The sequence below is a fragment of the Macrotis lagotis genome, chromosome 1 (genome assembly GCF_037893015.1).
Source record: "Macrotis lagotis isolate mMagLag1 chromosome 1, bilby.v1.9.chrom.fasta, whole genome shotgun sequence".
Lineage (NCBI taxonomy): Eukaryota > Metazoa > Chordata > Mammalia > Peramelemorphia > Peramelidae > Macrotis > Macrotis lagotis.
Genome location: NC_133658.1, coordinates 908,228,398 through 908,253,979, shown reverse-complemented (window position 1 = coordinate 908,253,979; position 25,582 = coordinate 908,228,398). Strand labels below are relative to the sequence as shown.

General features: G+C 47.4%; 1 protein-coding gene across 7 annotated transcripts in view; it reads right to left on the bottom strand.

The window, feature by feature from the left end:
• POU2F2 (POU class 2 homeobox 2) overlaps window positions 1-25,582 on the bottom strand; it is a 64,988-nt gene that overhangs the window by 13,624 nt on the left and 25,782 nt on the right. For 4 of the 7 annotated variants that reach the window (XM_074219394.1, XM_074219400.1, XM_074219399.1 and 1 more), the window contains exon 3: window positions 22,673-22,719. The exons of 1 other annotated variant lie outside the window; for it this stretch is intronic. In XM_074219394.1, the coding sequence (XP_074075495.1) occupies window positions 22,673-22,719 (47 nt within the window). Of the gene's footprint in view, window positions 1-12,085; window positions 12,168-13,219; window positions 13,365-22,672; window positions 22,720-25,582 lie in introns of those variants that run through there. 2 more of the 7 variants (XM_074219398.1, XM_074219395.1) reach the window with 2 other exon arrangements.

The following is a 25,582-nucleotide window of genomic DNA, read 5'->3' as shown; positions in this document are numbered from 1 at the left end:
TAGCATCCTCAGAACATTAGAACTGGGAGAGAACAGAGAAAAATAATGGAGTCCAAACACCCCCTACTGCTCCCCTATTTTACGGGAGAAAACTGAGGCTCAGAGGACCTCGATGTCACACAGTGAACCCGAGGCAAGAACCTAGGTCCTGCATAGCCACACATGCATACTATCACATTACTTATCTGGTTCCACCTGGTATTCTAAGGTGAGTAAAAACAAGAGTAGGATCTCTTCACCCCGTCCCTTAACCTCCTCCTTCCCTCCCATCCCTATCACCTCCTCATTCCCAGCCCCTCAGAAACAACTTAACATAAAATCGGGCTTCAGAACCTGATTCTGGCCCGGATTCTCAGTCATTCAAACAAACAGATGAAGTGTTTACTAGGACTGGTTAAGACCTAGGAATACGAAGTATCCCAAAGCAAAGAACCCATCTCTCCTCTCAAGGGGCTCCCGGGGTAATGGGTGGAGTGGGGCTCGGGGAGAACATGGATATTACTTTGTATAAAAATAGTGGCTAAACTGGGAATCATTAACATAGGGAAGGCACTAGAATTAATGGGGAGAGGAAGAGGCTACAGACCGTGGCAATCCAGAAGCAGAATCCTAGAGTATGTGGAGGGCTAGGCTGGAAAGGTAGGAGGAGGCAGGTTATGAAAGCTTTGAATGCCGAACAGAGCATTTTGTATTTGATCCTGGAGATAATCAAAGACCCTGGTGCTTATTGAGTAGGGGGGAGGGGGGCATGATCAGAGCTGCGCTTTAGGAAAATCACTTGGTGGCTGAATGGTGCAGTGGGGACAGACCTGAGACAACCTTCCCAACAGCTATTGCAATAGCCCAGCTGTGAAGTGATGAGGGTCTTACCAGGGAGTGGCAGTCAGGGGAGAAAAACTGCAAGTATTGGAGAGATGCTGCCAAGATGAACTCGACAGCCCTTGGCCACAGATTGGACATGCGGGCTGAGAGAAAGTGAGGGGTCCAGGATGACTCTTGGGTTCTGAGCCTGTGAGACTGGGAGAAGGATATTGTCCTCTACAGTGATAGGGAAAGTGGGAGGGGGAGAGGGATAGGGGAAAGGATAATTAGTTTGGTTTTGAACATTAAGTTGAAGATGTCTTTGGACCTCCAGTTGAAGATGCCCCAAAGGCGAATTGGAGACTCCAGTTTAGAAGTCAGCAGAGAGACTGGGGCAGAAAAAGTAGATTTGAGAATCATTAGCATGAGATGGTAATTAAATTCAGGGGAGCTGATGAGATCACCAGTAAAGTAATAGTATAGGGGAGAAGGGAAGAGGGGCCAGGACAGAATCTGGATCACCTATGATTAGAGAGGGAGAGATCTGGAGGAGGATTCAGAGAAGGAGCAGTCAAAGAGGTGGTAGGAGAAGACAGGAGAGACAGAGATAGAAAAAGACAGAGATGGGGGGGAGGAGAGGAGAGAGTCGTGGGGGGGGGTGTGAAAATCTAGAGATGAGAGTATTAAGAAGGAGAGTGAGCCACAGTGTCAAGGCTGTAGAAAGAGAGGTCAAGGAGAATGAGAACTGAGAAAAGTACATTGAATTTGGTTAAAGATTATTAGTAACTTTAGAGAGAGTAATTTCATTTGAATAATAAAGTCAGTAGTGTGCAGAGAGTTGAAGAAAATGAAAAGAAAGGAAGTGAAGACACCTCTTGTATTCAGTCGTTTCAGGGAATTTAGCCAGAAAAGAAAAAGAAAGAAATGGGCTGAGAGCAGAGATGGAAGACTTGAGTGAGGGTTTTCTTTTGAAAATGGGAGAACCATGGGCACTGCACCTTTATAGGCAGTAGGGAAGTTACCGGTGGACAGGGAGAAAGAGAAAATAAGTGAGAGTGGAGGTGATAGAGTGAGTCAATATGTTGGAGAGGATGAAACGGGATCTCTTTTCCCTTTAGCAGGGTCAGGAAAAAGATCATCTCTTCTCATCGCACAGGGGGAAGGCAGAGATAGTGGCAAAGGCAACTAGTTGATGTGAGTTGAGAAGGAAGAGAAAAGAGGGGGAACTTACAGCAAATAACTTCCATTTTTTCAGTGAAATATGAGGCATCCCCATTCTTCTCCCAAACCCATATATATTATATGAAGAATAAGGAAACTTTTGGTCCCAACCATGATTTCAATTGCAACCTTGACTTTGCTCTTAATCTCTATTACACTTTGGACAACTCATTGTTAGGAAAATTTTCCAGACATCAGGCCCGAATTGGTTGCTTTGCAACATCCCAACCCTGTCACCTCCTCATTGCTCCTGTTGCCTTTTCCATGAGAAAGTCTTTCAAAGACATGAAGACAGCTAGATTATGCTCCCTCTCCTTCCCACCTCCTCATCTTCCCACGACTCTCCAGGCTAAGCATCTACCAGTTCCTTCAACCACAGAGGTTCCTCCTACCTGTCCTCTTTTGGACACACCATAGCTTACTAATTTCCTTTTTAAAATAGAGTACTCAGAACTGAACACATGCCAACAAATATCCTGAGGACAAGGTAGAGAGAGCCCACATAGCAAGACTACTACCTTCCTAAGTCTGGACAGAGGGGTTCCCTCTGCAATGCAACTCATTGTTTACCTTTCTTGGCTCACATGCCTAATGGTTCATCCCTGCTGTGTTGAGCTTATGACCCACTAAGACTCCAAGAATATTTTTTTAGACAGGTGGCTGTCTAACCAAAATTTTGTCAACTTGTATTGACCCCAAGTGATGCCCCTTAAATTGATTTCTCCTTAAATTTCATCTTAATTTCAGCACACTTTTTCTAGTCTATTAAAATATTTTTCTCCATCCTAGCTTTGGGATATGTGTGCTTACAAGTCTTCAAATCCCAACCCTGACCTTGCTCCCACCATTGACCCAAATTTAAACCCTAACCCCAGTTCTAATCTTGACCTGAATACTGATTCAATCTCTAGTTCCAACCTCAGTACAATCCTGACCACCTCTCTAGCCCTAGGCCCAAAGTCTTCATGAGACCTAACCAGGTTCCCACGCAGATCTTGACCTGACCCTTAACTCTGACCCTAAACAGGTTGCCAACCCAAGCCATAAGTAGTCCTTCCTTAATGGCCTTTTATCAAGCTAGAGACAAGAATCTGGAGGAGTTTCCAGAGTTTCCAGATCTCATGCTGATTAACAATAGACAGCAGACTTGGATGAAGCTATGAAAGTCATACTTAGCAGATCTGTAGATAATGTAGAGCAGAAGGGATAGCGAACAAAAAGATATCAACAGACTAGAATGCTGGGTCAAATTTAATGAGATATGACTAATATGGAAATACATTTTGCATGACTGCACATGTATAGCCTATATCAAATCGTCTGCCTTCTCAGTGAGGGGGAGGGGGAGGGGAGGGAAGAGGGAGAGAATTTGAAACTCAAAATTCAAAAACACCAAGTTTTAAAAATGATTTTTATATACAATTATGAAAGATTTAATAGTTAAAAATTTAAAAAGTTAGGATTTCACATGTAATAAGACCAAATGTGATGACCTACGCTTGGATTCAAAAAATCAATTAAATAGGAGATGTGGCTGGAGTTCATTTGGAAAAAATCTGAAGGTTTACATGGACTAGAAGCTCCCTCTGCATCAATAGTCAGTCAATAAATGTTTATTAAAATCTACTATGGGGGGGGGCGGCTAGGTGGCACAGTGGATAAAACACCGGCCCTGGAGTCAGGAGTGCCTGGGTTCAAATCTGGTCTCAGACACTTAATAATTACCTAGCTGTGTGGCCTTGGGCAAGCCACTTAACCCCATTTTGTCTTGCAAAAAAAAAATCTACTATGAATATTCAGATGCATGAGTGTTGAAAGGTTCTCATGATAAGTAGTTGGAAAAACAAAAATAAAATATCCCCCCCAAAAGAACCTACTATGTGCTGGAGTCAAGTGCTAGAGTTATAAATACAAATTAGTACTGTTCAATGGCAGCTGAAAAAAAAAAAGCTAAAGGGGTTTCAAGATCCCATTAGTGCACTAGGTATTAAGACATACATAATCTCCAAATTGAAAGAGATTTCAGAGACCATCTCTAAACCACATTCTCTTCAATAACACAGCCTCCAGGTTGGCTTTGATGGGCTTTGAGATGGCCTCTAAGGCCATGATTCTTGATGAAACCTTACATTGTTAAATCTGTGTCTTTGCAAGGTCCACTCATTGTCTCTGGGACTAGCCTAATTCCTTTTTTATATGTGACATATAAAACTCACCCTCATGTGACATTTTCTCAAGACATTTCATCATCCATGAGGCCCTCCTCTGGGAGCCCTTTCTAAAAAATGGGGCTCCCAGGGCTGACGGCCACACTGCAGCTGTGATCTGATGAGGGCATCCCCCCTCTAGTCTTGCAGACCATGTCTCTCAAAGCTGGCTATGGTTGTTCAAATTTTCTTGGCTGTCATTGAAAATTGAGTCAATAAAACACCCCAATATTTCTCAGATGAGCAGTTGTACCTCTGGCCATATCTTCCCTTGAGAGCAGAAACTGTCTTCTGCCTTTCTTTGAATTTCCAAGGCTTAACCTGCACTTGATGGTACTGACTGACTCTAATTCTGACATTTGTCAGAAGTTAATTTTTTTTGTACCTAAGTGTAGGGTTTTACCTTTTTACTCTTCACTGTTTCATCTAATTTGATTTGGATTAGCATTCCAGGGTGTTGAGACCTTTTTGCTTCATTTTCTGATGGAGGAGTTGATGTTTGAACCCAAGGGTAAAACTTTACATTGACACCCACTTAATTTCATTTTATTCAGTAGGGAGTCAATGTAGAACAGTAGAAAGCTTTGGGGTCAGAAGGTCTTAGCTAGAATCTCAGTTCTCTCACTACCTACATGACAGGGCAGACCACTAACCACACCCGAAGCTTCCATTTTCTCATCAACAAAATGAAGGTCACTTTTAAAGTCTCTTCCGACTCCAGGACTATGATATAGCCCAATGGTCTGGGTTACCTAGATCCTTTACTAAACGAAGTGCTAGTTATCTCTCCAGTGTCATCTGCACAAGGAGCCTATCTCTGCATTTGTCCACTGATCACAGTGTTAAAAACACAAGTCCCTGGGACATTCCCCCTGGAGATCTCCTGCCAACAAAACATCAAACTACTAAGAGCTGTCATTTAATGAGTTCCAAATTCACTCATTGCCTATTTTGCCAAATGTTTCACTAAAGTCTAAGTCAAGACCATTTTCTAAGTACTCTTGGTCTACTCGTCTAGTAAATCCATCAAAAAAGGAAATGAAGGTAGTCTACTTATGACCAGTTCTTGCTGAAGTCATGTTGGCTCCTTGTCATTGCTGCCTCCTCTTCACACTCACTAACCATCCTTTAATGATGTCCTGAAAACTTTTGCTCCATAACTTAAGAGTTTGTAGGCTCACCTCTCTTTCTAAGTATATCTGGCTTTCTCCCATCCTACATTCCCTCCTCCATTCTCCAGATATCCCTGATGAATGGCTCAGGACTCAGCTCTGATGGTTCTTTCAAGCCTGGTGATCTGAATCCATCAAGAGCAGATAGGGGCCCTCTTCTATCTCCCTATTTATTTCAGGTGTTTGATCCCTAGAAGTCACTTGTGTTCTGGTCTTTCTGTCCAAAAAACATGCTCCCTGGCAGAGAACAACTAATGGAGAAGAGAGAATACAGGGGACCTTCTGATCAGTACGCACAGGATAGTGTATCCAATGCTTCCTTTTAAGAAGGTTGTTCATAAGCTGGCAAGCATCAGAAAAAGGGTCCCCAAAGTAAGTTGATGAGAGGCCTCAAAACCGGGCCCCCCAAGATTGGAATCAGAGATGTCCAACTTAATTGGGCCCAAGGAAAGAACAAAGAGTGAGGGATAGAAGGGGCAAAAAGGTAAGCCTCTCCTACTATCTACGGTCAAAAGAACTTGATCCACCCCCCCACCTTTTACCAATCTCTAGACTAACCTGTCCGGGGATGGTAATCAGTAATAGGCAGATTCTCTCACAGAACACCCCTTCTGCAGGTTACAAAGCCCCTAGAGGTTTACAAAATCTTCCCTACTTGACTAGGTTTTTATTCAGCCATTGGCCCACTCAGATTGGTACCAGAGCCTGGAAGTTCCAGAGGTGTGGACTTATCCTCACCCCACTACAGAAGAAGAAGTTGAAAGCCCAGACGTTTTTCTGAGATCACACAAGCAGGAGAGCAGGGGAGAGAGAGAGAACCCAGGTCCTCTGCATCTCAGCCCATGGCTACCAACCCTTGCACCTAAGACTGAATTTGTCTTGGGGAATGAAGCATCAACTTTCTGAGTCCTGGCTTCTCTGAATCAAAGCCCGCTTTTGCAAAGGCCTTGAAGAAATCATGAACGCCAAAGCTGAGGACCCACATTATAAACAAAGACAGAATACTGCCCAAGAAATTGGGCTCTAATGATAGAATCTGAGGCATCACCTATGCATAAAACATAAATTGTAAAAAGAAATAGAAGAGGGGCAGCTAGGTGGCTCAGTGGATAGAGCACCAGCCCTGGAGTCAGGAGTACCTGGGTTCAAATCCGGTCTCAGACACTTAATAATTACCTAGCTGTGTGGCCTTGGGCAAGCCACTTAACCCTATTTGCCTTGCAAAAACCTTAAAAATAAAAGAAATGGAAGTGTACATAGAACAGAGAATGGCAGGGCTGGGAGGGAACAGAGAATGTCAGCCAGTGGGTTGCTTAAGGAGAAACTTAGAACAAGAACTATCAGAACTGGGAAAGATCTTTTAGAAGGAATGTCGGTACTGAAAGGGAACTTGTAGAACAATGATTGCACCTTCCTCCAGGCGTGGATATATATGTATACATTTACATACATACATACATATATATATATATATATATATATATTTGTGTGTGCATGAGAGAGATTCAAAGAATGAGAGAGACAAACAGAATAAACGAGAAGCAGAGAAAAGAGAGAATAAGAGTAGGAAAGAAAAAGGGTGGTGGGGAGAGAGGGGGAGAAAGAAAGATTGGTAATAATGGTACTTCCATGTTATTTCATTTGAGATCAGATGATGAAACTGAGCCCAGAAATGAGTTTTAGTCATGACTTTTAGCTTGGGCAACGGGGGGGGGGTCCCTCTGGCCTCTCCAACTCCCCTAGACTCTTGAGGCTGAGCAATGCAAAACTGCCTAGATCCTCAAGCCTTGAGAGGGGAGCTCACAAGCAGGGCCTGCTGGGCCTTCCCCACCCCCCATTGCCCGCTGGACTTTCACTTCTGCTCTGAGCTTCCCCCCCACCCTCCACTTTTAGCAGATTTGCACCAGCCCTTGGCCAGCACTTACCGAAAATGGGACTAAATATAGAGAGGCTGAGGGCCTCCCTTAACCCTCCCTGGCCAGTCCCCAGGGTCCCCAGGTCCTTCTTGTCAATCTCTGATGCTCGGAACCCCAGGAGGCCCCATCCCCATTCCCTGGGGGGTCAGCATCTTTCTCCTCCCAGCTGGGCCCCAGAGTGAGGGTGAGATGTCACAGGGGGCAAGGACGGAGATACGGACAGGTGGACACATCAGGACAGGACTTGCAGCTGTGAGGACAGGTCTCCACTGTCAGACATGTTGACGCTGATGCGTACTCCCAAACAGGCCGAGACCCACCCCTCCCCCTCATATAAAGTTATTCACACACTTAGACACACATAAATGTTGAATTAAAGATAAACATCGACAAATGTACAATCACAAGTACCAACACAAATACAGAATTGTGAATTTATCTAGGCTTATGGCGAACATGACCAAACTCAGCTCAATTCCAAGGGGATGGTTGGGATTAAGATTAGATGTGGTGGAACAGGGCCGTCCAGGAGGCCAGAAGTATAAATTCTAATCCAAGTTCTATTCCTAACTGGCTGTGTGACCTTAGGCAAGTCACTACACTGTTCTGAGTCTTAGTTGGTTTATCTCTTAAAGGAGAATTGGGCTAGATGACCGGCTCTGGCATTCCATATTCTAAAATCCCCCAGTTCTTACATCCCCTGTTCTAAGGCCCCTCCTGGATCTGATGTCCCCTGTTCTAAGCCCACTCCCAGTGTTGACATCCCCTGTTCTTTTTTTTTTTTTTAGTTTTTACAAGGCATTGGGGTTAAGTGGCTTGCCCAAGGCCACACAGCTAGGTAATTATTGTCTGAGATCAGATTTGAACCCAGGTACTCCTGACTCCAGGGCCGGTGCTTTATCCACTACGCCACCTAGCCACCCCGATATCTCCTGTTCAAAACCCCCTCCTGACTATGACATCCCCTGTTCTAAGGCCCCTCCTGGCTCTGATGTCCCCTGTTCTGAGCCCACTCCCAGTGTTGACATCCCCTATTCTAAGCCCCCTCCTATGACATTCCCTGTTCTAAGGCCCCTCCCAGCTCTGACATCCCCTGTTCTTAGGTCCTTCCCAGTGCTGCCATTCTATATTCCTGTAATTCAACTCAGTCTTCCATGTTCCATATTCCCTTTGCTGGCCCATGGTCAACTTCCCAAGTTCCCGTCCCTAGAGCTCTCTCCTGGACCTTCTTTTCTTCTCTCACTGTTTTGTCCCTTGGTGATTTCAAAACTGAGGACCATCTCTATGTAGATGACTCCCAAATCTAATCACCCATCTCCTGCACCCCAGGCCCTCATCATCAGTCATCTCTCTGAAGTACCTTCTGGTGGGAAATCTCAGAGTCACCAAGTCCAAAACAGAATTGTCATCTTCCCCCCAACTTCATAGGCCTTCCTGCAAGCTTCCCCATTTCACTTGAGGGCACCATCATGGTCCCAATCTCTTTGGTTCATAACCTCAGGGTCATCCTAGACACTTGGCTCTGCAATCAGCTCTTCCCCAACACATTTTTAGACCCTCTCTTCCCCTTCCTTGTTTGGGTCCTCTACTGCAGCAATCTATAACCTACCTTCTCTCCTAGTTTCCACTTTTCCTTCTCTCCCAATCACCCTCCTTGTACTTCCCTAAACAATCAATTCAAAAGCCCAGATCTCACGTCTGGTCCTGGGCCTCTCTTGTACCCCAAGGGTACCTCCTCAATCCTCCATATCCTGGCTTCTGCCAACCTTTGCAGCCTTTGCCTTTCTAGATTGTTCAGTCCAACTGCTCTCCTCTATCCCTTTACTGGGGGCTTGCAGGGGTCCTTCCTAGTCATCTCCTCACATACCCCACCACAAACACCTGCTCTGATGCTAGGCAGTCTCTCAATCAACCAACAATCTCTCCTTCCTCACATTATTTTGGATTACGCTTATTGGACAAATGTAGCATTCCATTCCTCCAGGAGAATGGAAGATCCCTGCAGGCAGGGACAGTGTCATTTTTTAGCATTGCATCTCCAGGGTACCTAAAAGATGTTTGTTGAATTAATTTGACTGGGCATGGCTCTGTTACAGAAAAAGTACTTAAAAAAAAGATAAGAAAGAAGGCTCAACTTGAGAGTCCAGTTCTTGAGAGTGAATCTGGACATCAACATGAGCTCAGCAGGATCTATGAAACTTCAATCTTCCTAACCTCAGTTTCCTCACATTTAAAATGATGGGGGTGGGGTATGAAATATGTTAAACCCAAGTGCGCATATAGCCTATATCAGATTACTCACTGGGAAGGGAAGGTGGTAGAAAAATGTGGAACTCAAAAATTTGCAAAAGGATTTTTTTGCCTATAACTGGTAAAAAAAAATAAACAACAAATAAATAAAATGGGGGTGGGGCTGTAGACTAAATGCTCTTAAAGGTCCCTCCTACTTCTAACATTCCATATTCTAAGGCCTCTCCCAGTCCTGCCATCCCCTGTATAAGATCTCTCCAGTTGACATCCCCTATTCCTAAAATCCCTCACAGCTCTGCCATTCCTTACTCTAAGATCCCTCCCAGATTATATCCCTGTACTAAGGGCCCTCCCAGTTCTGACACCCCCTGTTCTTATATCCCTTGTCCTAAGGGCCTTCCCAGCTCTGACATCCCCTGTTCTAAGGCTCCTCCAAGCTCTGATATTTCCTGTCCTAAGACCCCTCCCAACTCTGACATCCCCTGTTCTAAGATCCCTCCCAGCTCTCACACCTCCTATTCTAAGGTGCCTTCTAGGGACCAACTTGTTGCAAATGGAATTCATTTTCTTCCCTCCGCCACACTCAAATCTACTTTTTTCCTGAATTTTCCTATTTCTTCAGGCCGCCACTTTCCTTTGAAACTCCCAGGTTCACAACCTCACAGTTCTCTACTTTTCCCGCCCCCCCACATTTCAGCCAATTAGCAAATTTTATCTTCTTCATTGGCACCCTTCCCTCCACTCCTTAAGCCACTACCTAGCCCAGGCCCTCAATCCCTCTCTCCTAGACAATGCAACAGTTGCTGGACCTGTTCAGTCTTCTCCAAGCTCAGGTCTGGCCAAGTCTCTGCCCTGCTCAATAAACTTCAATAACCCCCTGTTACTTCCAGGACAAAATCCTTTGCACTTAGTTAAGCCTGCTTTTCTAGTCTCATTCTCCAGCTTCTCTATAGGACCCCAAAGAAATTTTTAACTTGGGGACCCCACACCAAGAATGGGCTCCCTCCTCATCCCCTTCTTAGGGGATCTCTCATGTCCTTCAGGACCCTTTCTTCTCTAGGAGGCCTTTCCTGATCCTCCTTCTCAGCTTGGGTTATCTTCAAAACAATTTTCCATTTCTTTGGCATTTTATCTGCCGACCTATGCAGGATGTCTCCTCCAATCGAATGTCGGCTCCTTGAATAATAAGTCTTCAGACTTGCCAGAAACCGCTAAGCGTTTTACAAATACTGTCTTCTTTAATCAGAATAATAACCCTGGGACACTGGGACTATTCCTAGATCCACTTTACAGTTGAGGAAACTGAGGCAGACAGAGGCTAAGAGTTTTGCCCAAGGTCACACAGCTAATAAGTGTCTAAAGCCAGATTTGAGCTTGGTGCTAGCTAACTCCATTCACTGTGCCTTATTGATTGGTAAATTCTAAGGTCCCTTCCATAGAGTCCTTTCCCTCCTGACTTTGACATTTTTTCTTCTAAGACCCTTCTAGCTCTGACCTTTTAGATTCTAAGACTCCTTCCAAACTCTGACATTTCAGGTTCTAAAACTCCAGTCTGGGTTCTAAGACTTCTTTCTTTTCTGACATTCTGGGTTCTAAGGTTCCTTCCATCTCTGATAACCCCTGGTTCTAAAGCTCCTTCCAGCTCTGACATTTTGGGTGCTCTAACCACTCCCAGATTCATTATGCTGTATTTTTTTTTAGGGTCCTATTAACTCTAGTTTTTATAAAATTAAGGGCTTTTCCAATTTCAACAGTCTATGTTCTAAGGTCTAGTCTAGATGAAAGATTCTCTGAAAAAGGTAGTTTATACATCCACACAGACACACAGATTCAGCTACACAAGCCCAGGGGACATCAAGAGATGTCCCTCACACCTCCCCCCAGTCCTCATTCTGTCATCTGTTGAGGGTACTTTCTGTCTCATGATGGGAAAACTGAGGGTGAGGGTGAGGGGATGGAAGAAGTTCAGAGAGAGAGGACAGAAGTGGAGAGAGGAAGAAATAAGAGAACAAAAGCTTTACTTATGGGGGAGGAGGTGCCTATGGGAACTTCTGTCCAAGGGATACAGGGACACAAGAGGGCCAGAGACAGGGAAAGAGTGGAAGGAGGGAGGAGGACAGGGAGAGGATGGAGGCTCTACGGTGGGGGGGGGAGGTGAATGGACAAAGAGAGGAGGAAATCTGGGAGGGGGAAAGCTATAGGGAGAGGAGACACGGGGAAAAGTGAAGTGTCCTCAGAGGGGCTAAGAAAAGAAAGAAGAGAGCAAGAGAGAAGGTGGAGGCTGGGGAGAGGGAAGAAGGCAGAGAAGAGAGGAAGAAAGACAGAGATGTATTTACGTGGGGGGAAGGAAGAAACAGCCAGGGAGACACAGACAGAGAACAGAAGGGAAGATGAGAGAGAAGAAAAACAGAGGGATGGAATTGGGAATGGGAAGAGAGAGGGGGCCCACCCTGAAAATCGGGGCAAGGAGAGGAAACGCGGGTTCTCACCCTCCAAAAGGATTTAACCCTGCCCTTACCTGGAGCCCCCATGCCGGAGTGCGCCACGCTGCCCCGGCTGGGGGCGGAGGTAGACAGGCGTGAGGCTGGGCTGGGGGAACAACTGTGTCATCTCCCCGCCCCCTCCCTGGGACCCAAGCCCTCCCCACAGCCAACCCCAGGACAGGAAGTCACCCAGAGAGGAAACCGCAGGGGCAGGACCGCCCTTTGGGGAGGGAAACTACCCCCCACCACTACCACACACACAAACACACTCAGCAAGGCCAAACTCAGACAGCCCCAGGGCCCCAGAGCCCAGGCTATCACAACCCCTCCCTTTTCGGGAAGGGCACCACGGGGCTGGAAGCCCAATCCTGGGAGGAGTCTGCCTGTCCAGATACTGTCCATGGCTCTCCACCTGATCTGTGTCACATTCACATGGTCTCCTTGGGCCTCAGTTTCTCCGAATGTAAAAAAGGAGGGGTGGAGTGCGTGTCCTCTAAGGTTCTTTCCAGCTCTGACTTTCTTGGTTCTGAGGTCTTGACATCCCATGTTCTAGGGTTCCCATGTTTTATGTTCCCAGGATAAAGCAGTTCCAGCTCAGCCATTCATTGCTCTACCCACACTGACATCCCAAGAGGCTAAGAATCCCTGTTTTACCTTTCTCTGGACCTCAGGTTTCCATCTGTAAATCAAGGCTAAGAGGCAAGATGGAATTGTGATGAGGGAGAGCTGGGTTCAAGTCCTACCACAGCTGGCAGAGATGACCTTGGACGAGTCATTTATTTCTTTAGAGCCCCTAGGCAACATGTTGAGCAGGTGTTATCTGCCTTTGGGCAAGGGTAACCCTTACCTGGAGCGATCTGGATTAAAAAAAAAGGAGTGGGGGAGAGGAGGCACTGGACGTCTACTACCCTTTTGGATGGGTGGTGGGGAAGGGAGGGCATTCTGGAAGCTGGCAGAGGCCAGTGTCTGGGTGTACAACGTTGGGGAGAATCCTGCACTTCCCCGTGATGCCCACCAGAGGGCGACCGCTGCCCGTTAGTGTCCAGTCTGACCGACCCTGCAGAACTCGCCTCTTCAGCTACTCCCCATCCACACCCAGGGCCAGCCTGCAGACCCCTGCGGTCTGGGAGGGTCACCAGAAGCCAGCCTCCCCAGGAGGAGGCACACACCTGGAGAGGAAGCTCTGCTAGCTTGTCTGGCTTCTACAGTTTGGGCCAATCTCCTGTGGCTGGCCAAGCGTGGATCCTCCAAGCCAAAGGAGGGCTGAGTTCAAGGATCGGCTCTGCCCCAACTCACTGGGTGGCCTTAAAGAAGTCCTTTCAGGGAACCTCAGTTACCCCTACATAAAAAAAGAAGGGACTGGACTTAGCAGAGGAAGCTCTCTTAGAGTTCAGCTATTCTGATTGCTAAGACCCCTCCCAGCTCTGACAGAATCTATTCTAAGGGCCCCCTTGCTCTGACATTCCCTGTTCTAAAGGTCCTCCCTGTTCTGACAGTGTTTGTTCTAAGGGATCCCAGTTCTAACATTCTCTGTTCTAAGGGATCTCCCAGCTCTGACGTTCTTTGTTTTAAGGCCCCTCCCAGTTCTGACATTCTTTGTTCTAAGGCTCCTCCCAGTTCTGACATCCCCTGTTCTAAAGCCCCTCCCAGCTCTGACATTCTTTGTTACAAGACCCCTCCAGTTCTGACCTTCCCTGTTCTAAGATTTTCCCAGTTCTGTCATTCCCTGGTCTAAGGGCCCTCTGACATTCTTTGTTATAAGATCCCTCCCAGTTCTGACATTTCCTGTTCCAAGGCCTTCCCAACTCTGACATTCCCAATTCTAAGGCCCTTCCAGCTCTGGCCTTCCCTTTCTAAGGTCCCTGCCAGCTCTAATATCCCCCTTTTTAGGGTCCTTCTGAGCTCTGATATTCTCTATTCTATGGTCTTCCCTTCATATAGAATATCACAATGTTCCATATTTTCAATCACCTTTTAGCTGTGGCCATCTAGATTCTAAGATCTGTAGAATGAGAGGGTTGGGTCAGATGACTCAAAGTCCCTTCCAGATATAAGTCTGCATTTAGATAATTCATTGAGTGTCTTTGGGCAAAGTTACTTCCCCTTTCAGAGCCTTCCTAGAAAAGGGAAATGACTTGCTCATGGTCACACAGGTTACAATAAATGACAGGACCAGAATTTGAATACAGATCCTGACTGTAAATCCAGCTCTTTCCACTATACCCCACTACCTCCATCTCTTACACAGTTCTAAAATTGGACCCATCTTGGGCTGGGCTCAGATGCCTTCTCTACACAGGTTCTTCCTCTGCTGGGCCCCTCTGGTATCTGTATCTTTTTTTTATAGATTCTCTCCCATTCTATCGAGCACTGGAGTTCTCTGGACCCCACACTGTTGAGCCTACAAGTCACCTGGCCTCCTTCTCTGAATGGTCCCTTTCCCCTTCTCACATTAAGTAAGCCAAAGGGAAATCTGGTGCTGGGACTGATAAGAGATGGCAATGATGTTGAGAAGAGAACAGAAAGAGGGAAGGGAGGGTAAGCCCAGCAAGGACTGACTTGGGGGGCCGCAGGATGTTGGAGAGTTCAGTCCTGTTTAAGGGGGGAAATGAGATCCCCTTGGGTATGCAAAGAGTGGCTAGGGGAAGGAATGGGGAAAGGGGAGTCCTCCATTGGGAAGAAAGAGGGTGGAGAGGAGAGGCTGGCAGGAAAGATTGGGTGAGGAGGCCCGTCTAGACTTGGGGAAACAGGGTCCAGGACAGGAGAGAGAGGTCCGGAAGGGGCCACCGAGTCAGCCACACCAAGGGGGAGGCCCGAGGGGAAGTGTCCACCATGGAAGGCCCAGATGGAGAGGCCTCGGCCGGCCGGGAGGAAGGGATGCGCTCTGCCGCTGAAGCCGCCGCCCAGAGAGACAGAGAGGCCATGGGGGAGCAGTGGGGAGCCCCGAGGGGCGCGGGGGCCGGGCGGTGGGGGAGGCCGGGCCGGGCTCAGGGCTGAGCGGTAATTAAAGGAGACGGCTGGGGCTCCCCAGGGCCGGCGGGGCCGGTAACTGACACGCGGGCTCCATTGCTCCGCTCATATTTCTCGCCGGATCGATACGTTTGACTCCCGACAAGACAATAATCGCTTGTACGCGGCCGGCGAGTCGATCAAATACATTATTAGAGCTGGGTCCCCCGGGGCCTGGGCGGGGGGTTGGGGGGCGGGGGAGCCGCCAGCCGCGGGGGACGCCCGAGTGCCATTCCTCTCCCGCCGGGCGCCCCCAAGCCACGATCCCCAGGTGCCCTCGGACCATGGGGACAGAGCCCAGGGCCGGGGCCTCCCTCCATCTCTCCAGCTGCTCCCAAAACTGGATCTCCGGTTCGGGGGTCTCTCACGGTCTCCTCAGCCTCCTCCCTCATTGGCTTCCCAGTCGGAGGTCGCTGTGCTCTCTCTCTCTCTCTCTCTCTCTCTCTCTCTCTCTCTCTCTTTCTCCCTCCCTCTCCCTCTCTCACTACTTCCCTACCTCTTTCTCTCCCTCTCTCCCCCTTCTGTTTCTGTCTCCCTCCCTCTTTCCCTTTCTCTCTCTCTCTCTCTCTCTCTCTCTCTCTCTCTCTCTCTCTCTCTCCCTCTCCCTCTCCCTCTCTCTCTCCCTCCTCCCTCTTCCTTCTCTCCCTCCCTCTCCCTCCTCTCTCTGCCTCTGTCTCCCTCTCTCCCTCTTTCCATTTCTCCATCTCTCTCCTTTCTCTCTCTTTCCCTTTCTCCCTCTCTTTCTCTCCCCTCCCTCTCTCCTTCTTTCCCTTTCTCCCTATCTCTCACCCTCCTTCCCTCCCTCCCTATCTCTCTCCCTCTTTCTCTCTGCCTCCTCTCCTCTCTCTCTACCTCCTTCCCTCCCTCTCTCTCCCCAACCTCTTTCTCTTTCTTCTTATCCCTCACTCCTTCCCTCCCTCCTATCTCCCTCTCCCTCTTTCTCTCTCCTTTCCTCTCTCTCTCTCCCTCCTTCCCTATCTCCCTCCCTCTCCCTCTTCCTCTTTCCCTTTCTCCCCATCTCTCTCTCCCTCCTCTCTCTCTCTCTCTCTCTCTCTCTCTCCCCCACCCACCCTTTCCCTCTACCTTTTTCTCTCTCTCCCCCACCTCCTGTCCTTTTTCCCCCTCCAACCTCTCCCAATTATTTCTCTCTGCCTTTACAGTCTCTTCCTTAGGTGATCTCGCCAAGCTCATGTTCTCTCTAACCTCCTTCCTATGAGACTGTTTCTTGGATTCTGGATCTCACTTTGCTTCTCTAGACTCCTTTCTACCTACAGGTACCTGTACTGAGTCCAGGCTACTCTCTTTGACAATCTCCCCAGTTCTGAGGTTTTCTCTAGCCTTTCTATTCCTCCCTGTTTCTCCAGCCTGTTTTCCTCACACTTCCAGTCTCCTGGATTCCACGTGTCCTTCAGTTTCTGGAAGGATATAAATACCTTTCTCCTCCACCCCAACCCAGCATGGACATTGAGTCTTTCTCTGCTTTTCTAGGTGCCCTCCCTTCAACAGTTTCCCCAGCTCTGCTCCCTCTTCCTCTCCAGAACCCCAACTATTGTTTCTCTGCTGTGGATTCTTCTCCCTGCTACTCTCCCCAGATTTTGGGTTCCTATCAATATTTCTATCTCTGTGTCTCTGCTGTCTCTGTCTCTCTGTGTGTATGTGCCTCTGTCTCTCTCTGTCTCTCTCTGTCTCTGTCTCTGTCTCTCTCTCTCTCTCTCTCTCTCTCTCTCTCTCTCTCTCTCTCTCTCTCTCTCTCCTATTGACTTTAGCCCAAGGGATAAGGGAAGGGAGTGTTGTGCAGTGCCCTGGATCTGGAACCAGAGTATCCCCATTTCTTCCATTAATTAGCTGCTATTCTTAAGAAATTTCACCTTTCCTTTCTGAGTGTTGTAAGAAAGTGCTAAATTTGTGTCAGGAAGACAAGGGTTTTAATATCATCTCAAAACACTAGCAATATAACTTAGGGCATTTAATTTCCCCAAGTCTGTTTCTTCCTCTGTAAAATGAGGAAGGAGGAGGAGGAGGATTTGAATTTAGATTCTAACCCCTAACACCCTTTCCACTATGCCAAGTTTCTTCACAGTTGGGAGGATCAAAAACAGAGAATACATATGAACAGTTACATGTAGCATTTTACAAGCCTTAGTTTGCTATATAAATGCCAATTTATTCTCCATTGTCTGTAAAAATAAAGGGGTTAAAAATGATCTTTCTTTCTAATTCCCAGTTCTGTGGCCAGGGTCTACTAAGGGTGAGGGTATACAGCTTCTCCCTTCTCTAGCTGACCAGAGTATATGAGGGTAAAACTTCTTAGGGCAGGGTCAGTAACTCAGCCCCCCACCCTCACCCTGCTCTTTTACTCTGGAATCAGCTCCCCAGGCCCTTTGGCTGGAGATTCTATCTCCTCCAGAGCTCTGGGTGGACCCTGGAGTACATTCAGTGGTCCTGGGGAAATGTTTCATACCTCTGACCTTCAAAGTCTGACGATAGTCTAAAATTCCCCTAGGGAAGATGGCATCAGAAAGGACCAGAGACAGAAGAAGAGGATGCCTGGAAGAACCTCTCTGATCCAGTGGGGAAGGGTTCAGTAACAGGGTCCGAGACACCACAAGGAAACTACCCTGAACAAAGGTTAAAATATCTAATATATATAATATAATATATATATATATATATAATATATATAAATATCTGGATTCCCTTTCTTCTCTCTGCCACCTACCAGCTGAATGACTGACTAGGAATCTTCCCTTCCCTTTTCTGAACCTCAGGTTCCTCATCTACAAAAGGCAGGATAATGATACAAATGTTGTGATGGATGCATGTTGTAAACCACAAAGTCATAACAATAAGAAATAAACTCTGTATCTGGAGTCACGGTGATTTTGCTCTTGGTTCTCCTCCTAAACCTCTGATTGCTCCTTCTCTTTATGCTTTGTTGTCTCATCACCCTACTCCTGACCACTAAGTCTGGGCATCTGTTGAGGTTCAGTCCTGGGCCCCCTTGGCCATTATCTGCCTTGTATCCCTTGGTGAACTTACTAGCTCCCATGCATTCCTACAATCAGGACCCATATGCTGGACAGCTCCACTCGGGCAATCAATAGGCCCTTCAAACCTAACCTATCCTAAACAGAATTCACTCTCTTTCCCCCAAAACCCATTTATCATTGAAACTTCCCCAGTTTTGTTGAGGACATGGACATCCCTCTAATCACTCAGGTATATGACTCCAAAGTCCTCCTTGACTCTTACTTCCCATACCCAATCAGTTGCAGAATCTTATCAATTCTACCTCCATGACATCTCTCAAACTTGTCCCCTTCTCTTTATTAACAGCCACCACCTGAGTTTAGGGCATTACCACCTCTCACCTGGACTACAGCTGCAGTCCCCTAGTTGGCTGTCTCCAGTCTTTCCTCTCTTCAATCCAAACTCCACACAATCACCGAATGGCTAGTCCTAAAACCCAGGTCTGGCCATATCAGTTCTTTAGACGAATACCTTATTGCCTCAAAGATAAAAGAATCTGTTCAACCCATCAGCTGAACAGGTCCACATTCTGACTCCTAGCTACCATTCCCATCTGGTTTCCCATTAATCCCCTTTAACAATACCCCATGGCAAATGACACTGACCTGCTAGCTGTACCCCACATCTGGAATGTATCTCTTCAAATCCCTAGCTTCATCCAAAGCATAGTTCAGGTGTCATCTCTTACATATCTTTTCTGATCTTCCCCCATCACTGTTTGTGCCCACTCTTACCCTCTTGAAATTTCTTTGTATATTTTTTCTGATACTGTAAAATACTGTGCTGTATTTACTGACAATATCATAGATCTAGACTTGAAAGGACTTCTGAGGTGATTTAATTCAACACCCTCAATTCACAAATAAAGAAACTGAGGTAGACAGAATAGAAGTGGGTTGTGTAGGGTCATACAGAAAGTGAATGATGGAGCTGGGATCTGAACTGTCTCCATGATTCCATATTTCTTTCCATTGAAATGGCACTGCCTCCTTCATTTATCTGTGTAAATGTAATAAAAAATAATAGCTAATATTGATATAATATCTAAAATATGCCTGACATTGTGCTATCCATTTATAAATATGATTTTATTTTATCCTCATAACAACAAGGTAAAGGCTATTATTATCACCATTTTATAAGTGAGGAAACAGGAAGGCAGAGGTTAAGGGACCTGCCCAGGATCACACAGCTAGTATCTATCTGAGGTCACATTTGAAATCAAGTATTCCAGACTCCAAGTCTGGCACTCTTTGCACTGTGGTGCTCCCTGGCAGCCTCTGTTGTCCCCCACCTCCCAAAAGAATTCAAGTTTGTTGGGGGCCAGTGTTTCTTGGTCTCACAGTGTCTGATGTAGAGTGCTTGTAACATTTAATGGATATTAATGGCTTCTGGAAATTTCTGAGTTGTCTCTTTAGACTAAATATCAAAGCTAAAAGGGTCCTTGGAAACCATTTTGTCCAACCCCCTAACTTTTGGGGTGGAAAAATGAGGTAAGTTTTGTTTCTGAGGTCTCACAGTGTGTATCTAATCTCAGAGATGAGAAGCCCCTTCTCTTGCCTCCCATGTGAAGTCTGGGTTGAACTAGATGGCAGCTCAGGTTTTTCCTAAGCTCTACATCTATGTCCTAAGTCAATGACTGATGTGCAAAATGGAGGACTGGAAAGGGGACTAGATTTGGCATTATGGGAGCTGAGCTAAAAATCCTCTCTCTGCTACACCTGTGTGACCTTGGACAAGTCCCTGACAGCTAGGCCTGTTTCTTCATCTGCAAATGAAGGGGTTGGACTGTGCCTCTGAAGTTCTCTTCTAGCCCTTAATCTATGATCCTAAAGGAACAACTTGCTAATATTACTGCATGAACTCTAGTAAATCACTGGTCTTTGTTTATCTCAGCCTACTCATCTTTAAAATGAGAGAACTGAGGCCGCTAGGTGGTGCAGTGAATAGAGCACTGGCCCTGGAGTCAGAAAGACCTGAGTTCAAAATTGGCCTCAGATGCTTATTAATTCCCTAGCTATGTGATCTTGGGCAAGTCATTTAACCCTATTGCCTTGCAAAAACAAAGTAAATAAAATAAAATGAGAGACTGGACTTGTTGATATAGATAATTTGGGGTGCAGGATGAGACACATTGGAAAGGTATCCAATTTGTTTTTTGACTTGGCATATTTATTAGAAGGGTTTTCTTTTTCCAGTGGGAGGGAAAGAAAAATAGATTTTTGTTCATTAAAAGATAAAATTAGGAAAAAATAAAATAATAAAATGAGAAATGGAACTACATGGTCCCTAAGATCCTCATTTTAGTTCCAGTCATGTGATTTTATGTGATCCTATGAGCCTGGGCCATATGGGGATGAATCTGGGAAAGAAAAAGGAGAATGATGCCCATGCAAGGAGCCAAAGCTAGGGAGGAAAGATGAGACCAGGCTTCTAAGGAGAAGTCGGGACAGAATTCCATCAATTAAAGGGACTCTGGAAGAATTGCTCATCAGGAGTTGACTGAGGCTTAAGCCAGGCTGCAAGCAAAAGGAAGACAGGGACCCCAAGTAGGAGGGAAGGGAGGGGCAGACACCAGTGGCTAGAGGCCTTGGAGGAAGTAGGGCCCAGAAGGAAGCAGGAAGTGGGGATGGAGATGAGAACCATCAGGGACATGATATGGGGCAGGAGGATGGGGTGGTAGAAAAAGACTCAGACAGACACACACACACGCAAACACACACACACACCCCTTAGAAATTCCCGGACCTTAGACTGAATAATATCCCAGAATGTGAAAATCACAGACCTTTAGGAGAAATAGAAATTCAGCACCTTGGTCAGAGCCTATACCACAGGTACAGCCCACTAAGGCTTCTAGGACAGAGACCCCAAGGGGGTAGGAAGGCTGCCCACGGTGAGAAGAGCCCCCAAAGAACTCTGGACCTAACACTCTGAAGGTTCCGAGAGTCATGGTGGAAATACTGGTGTGCAAAGAACTCTGGTTCAGGAGGCAAGTCCTTCTACCCAACTCCAACTCTTCCATCTTGAGATATGGAATAATAAAACATCATCTAATGAGAGATCCGTTAGAACAGAGATATCAGAGCTGGAAGAGAGCTTAGAATAGGGACTAACAGCAGTAGAAGGGCCCTTAGAATGTCATAACTGGGAAGGGTTTTAGAATAGAACATGGGATGTAAGAGCTGAGAAGGACTTTAGAACATGGGATGTCAGATCTGGAAGGGCTTTAGGACATGGGATGTCAGATCTGGAAGGACTTTAGAACAAAGGATGTCAGAGCTGGGAAGGGTTTTAGAATAGAACATGGAATATAAGAGCTGAAAGGGACTTTCGAAAATGGGATGTCAGATCTGGAAGGACTTTAGAACAAAGGATGTCAGAGCTGGGAAGGGTTTTAGAATAGAACATGGGATATAAGAGCTGAAAGGGACTTTCGAAAATGGGATGTCAGATCTGGAAGGGCTTTAGGACATGGGATGTCAGAGCTGGGAAGGGTTTTAGAATAGAACATGGAATATAAGAGCTGAAAGGGACTTTAGAAAATGGGATGTCAGATCTGGAAGGGCTTTAGGACATGGGATGTCAGATCTGGAAGGACTTTAGAACAAAGGATGTCAGAGCTGAGAAGGGTTTTAGAATAGAACATGGGATGTCAGATCTGGAAGGGCTTTAGGACATGGGATGTCAGAGCTGGGAAGGGTTTTAGAACATGGGAAGTCAGATCTGGAAGGGCTCTAAAACATAGGATGTCAGAGATAGGAGTGGTTTTAGAACATGGGATGTCAGATCTAGCAAGGGCTTTAGGACATGGGCTGTTGGAGCAGGGAGGGGCTTTCAATCATGGCCACATAATGGGTTCTGGCAAACTCAGAACTAGAAGCTGGGTGTCCTCTCAGTCCAGAGCTTTGTTTAGCACAGAGATAAAACCATGGCTATGGTTTATGGTGCAGAGGGGAATGAGAATAGCCAGGACAAGAAAGACAGAGAGCAGGGCTTAGAGCCTTAAAGAATGGAAGATGGAAAGGAAGGATGATATTGGGGCCATGGGGATGTGCAAAGAATAACAGGGTGTCTGAGTCCCTCAGCGCTGGTTATATAAACATTGCCTCTGCTTCTCCTCATCCCTTCTTGCCTCTTTAACCCCTTATTCAGTCAAACCTTTCCTATCCACTTTTCTCTCCTAAGTCCTACCTTAGCTCTTGTCCCACCACTCCCTCTATCTGTCCCCCTCTTTTCCAATCATATTCCTGGTCCCCAAGAGTCTCTCTTTGGTGGTCCCACTGGCTTTTTGGCAGGCATCCTGCAAGAGGGGGAAGGGGAAGCTGTGTGGAGTGGGGAAGGGGAAAAGGGAGGTAAAAGCTTAGTTATTAAGTGCTTAATGTATACAAAGCCCTGGGGATAACAAAGGGACAAAAACAGCCCCTGCCCTTAAGGAATGTACAGGAATGTACCTAGGAGAGAACATACAAAGGAGAAAGGACATGCTATAGAAAGGCTACCTTGGAGATCACCAATGAGGGAGGGCTCTAGCATGAGGGGGATTGGGGTAAGTCCCTTGCAGAGAGAGAGAGGGTTTTTACCTGAGACATGCAGGAAGCCAGGGAATCCAGGTGACAGCCCCAGGGCCCTGGAATATAAGGAGGAAGAGGAGGAGGAAGATAGGTAACAAATACAGCTGATATGGGGTGGGAGCACAGGGAAAAGACATTAGAGACTGGAGTAGGGTCACAGGGTCATAGATATAGAGCTGGAAGGACCTTAGAGACCCTCAAACTGAACCCTCTTGTTTTATAGATGAGGAAACTGAGGCCTAGAGAGGACAAAGCAACTTCCTCATGGTCACATAGCAGATAAGGTAGGATTAGAACCCAGGTCTTCCTAGCTCAGAGCCCAGGCTGCCTTGCTAGTCACAAGAGAACATTCAGGTACAAAACAGTCCCAGATCCCTGGATGCCAGCGGGCTGCCGTCTCTGAGAACCATAGTAGGGTGGATTATGGAGAACATGGTGAAGGAGAGAGAGGAGGAAGGAGAGAAAGCCTGGCTGACAAACCAGTTGGGATTCGGGGGCCAACCCAGAGCCCCAGGTCTCTGGAGTCTGTGGGCATAGGGCACCTTCATGACTTATAGAGGTCATCAAGGCTGGGAGAGAAAAGAAGCCTGGGTGATGGATGAAGATGCTGTGGTGGACCATGGCTGAAAGGGGTGGGGGGAGAGGGGAGGCGGGGAGAGAATTACTAGCCAGGCCAGAGTCCCTGATGTCTGAAGTGCAGTGGGCCAGCAGTGGGGGAGGGGGGTCCCTGGGTGGCTTATTTGTACACAGATTAGAAGGAGAAGGAAAAATGAGTGATGGAAGGAGCTGATAGAAAGAGGTTCCCAGGACCTGGAAAGTCTTGGGCCGGCCATGGGCATAGGGAGGGGTTTGGGGTGACATTCAAAAAAAAGCGGGTTGGGGGCCCATCAGAACATATGTTGTGACCCAGTGAGGCAGGTGAGAAGCCCAACTCCTAGAAGTCCTTGGGCCAGCTATGGGTCCAAGTGGGGTATGCAGAATACACAAAGTAGAAGTAGGGGATGGATAGAGGTGACTTTGAGGGGGTAATAAGAGGGGAAGGACCAGTGAGGTGACAGCCTCAGGGTCTGAGGTCTCTGGTCAGCTTTGGATATTGGGTAGCTTATCCAAGATACAGGGACTGGAAGAGAGGAGGAGGAGGAGGAGGAGGGAGGGAGAGCTGGGTGATGGACGGAGCTGATATTGAGGGCTGCTGGGGGGGAAGGCGAATGGCTGAGGAGCAGGGGGGGCCAGTAAAGTGGCGGTGGGGGGGGGGAGGAGAAGGACCAGGCCTCACATTTAGCATTCAGGGCAGTTGACAATAAAAATGCTTTATTGCCAAGAAACTGGATCGATCGCGGCTGGAGGGGGCCGGCAGGGGGGACGCGGAGGGCTCGGTGTGAGAGCCGGCCAGGCCTCCTCAGAGCCTGGCCACAGCCGCCTGCCCCCCTGCGCCCCCCCTCGCTGGCTGCTGCCCTTTCTCTCTCAGCCAGCCTCGGCAGCTTACTTCCCATTATATTTTTTCCCCCGGCTTCTCCCGCGCCAGGGAATCTTCCCCCCCACCCCAAACACACACCTCCCCTTCTGAAACTCTCTGCATTGGTCAGGCTGAAGGCTGGGGACAGGGGCAGGTAGGCAAGATGAAGACTCAGATAGAGTGGACCGACTAACCAAGGAGGGATGGGGACTGGAGCCTCTGTCCAGGTTGGAGGGTCCATTCCACACATCCGACCCAGACCCGACCCATTTTGACTGTGTTCCTCTGGTACTTCCTTCCTACCAGAGGGTCTCCCCAAATCTCTGCCCATCCCAGAACTGTCCCCTTGAAATAGACACAAATTGTCCTCCTTTCTCTTAATTTGCTTCCACAAACTCCCCCACCAGAGGGTCCCCATATCTCTGCCCATCCCTGAATTGTTCCCTTGAAATAGTCCTTTCTCTTATCTCCACTTCCACAAATTCCCCCATCAAAGGGTCTCCCCAAATCTCTGCCCATCCCAGTACTATTCCCTTGAAATAGTCCTGTCTCATAATCTGCTTCCACAAACTCCCTCACCAGAGGGTCTCCCTAAATCTCTGCCCATCCCAGAACTGTCCCCTTGAAATAATCCTTTCTCTTATCTCTACTTCTGCAAATTCCCCCATCAAAGGGTCTCCCCAAATCTCTGCCCATCCCAGAACTGTTCCCTTGAAATAGTCATTTCTCTAATCTCTGCTTCCACAACCTCCCCCACCAGAGGGTCTCCCTAAATTCCTGCCCATCCCATAACTGTCCCCTTGAAATAATCCTTTCTCTTAGCTGTTTCCACAAACTTCCCCACCAGAGGGTCTCCCCAAATCTCTGCCCATCCCTGAATTGTTCCCTTGAAATAATCCTTTCTCATCTCTACTTCAAATTCCCCCATCAAAGGGTCTCCCCAAATCTCTGCCCATCCCAGTACTGTTCCCTTGAAATAGTCCTGTCTCATAATCTGCTTCCACAAACTCCCCCACCAGAGGGTCTCCCCAAATCTCTGCTCAGCTCAGAATTCACCCTATCTCTTTTAGTTTTCCTAGTCTCTCTCCAATCCATTCCATGCTTTCCCCACAGTTTTCACCTAAACCCTCTGCTCACTCCCTCTAGCCCTTCAAGCAGATGGTCCCCTCAGCCTCCTGCTAACCCCACAGTCATGTCCCCAAACACTCTCTTTTGCTCCCTCAAGCTAACCCCAGCCCTCACTCTGCCCCCACCACACACCCCTACGTCCCCCCTGGTTTAGCCGTTCAGAGTCGTCTCCCCTCCCCCTCCCCAGCCCCTGGCTCACTCCCTGGGCCATTTGGCCGATGGTCAGAGCTGTCCATCACGTCACTGGGCTAGCAGGCCTCAGGGGACCCAGGCAAGGAGTTCGTGGGCCCACCCCCCTGAGCCCCGGGGGGAGGTGGGAGGGGGAGAGGGGTCGG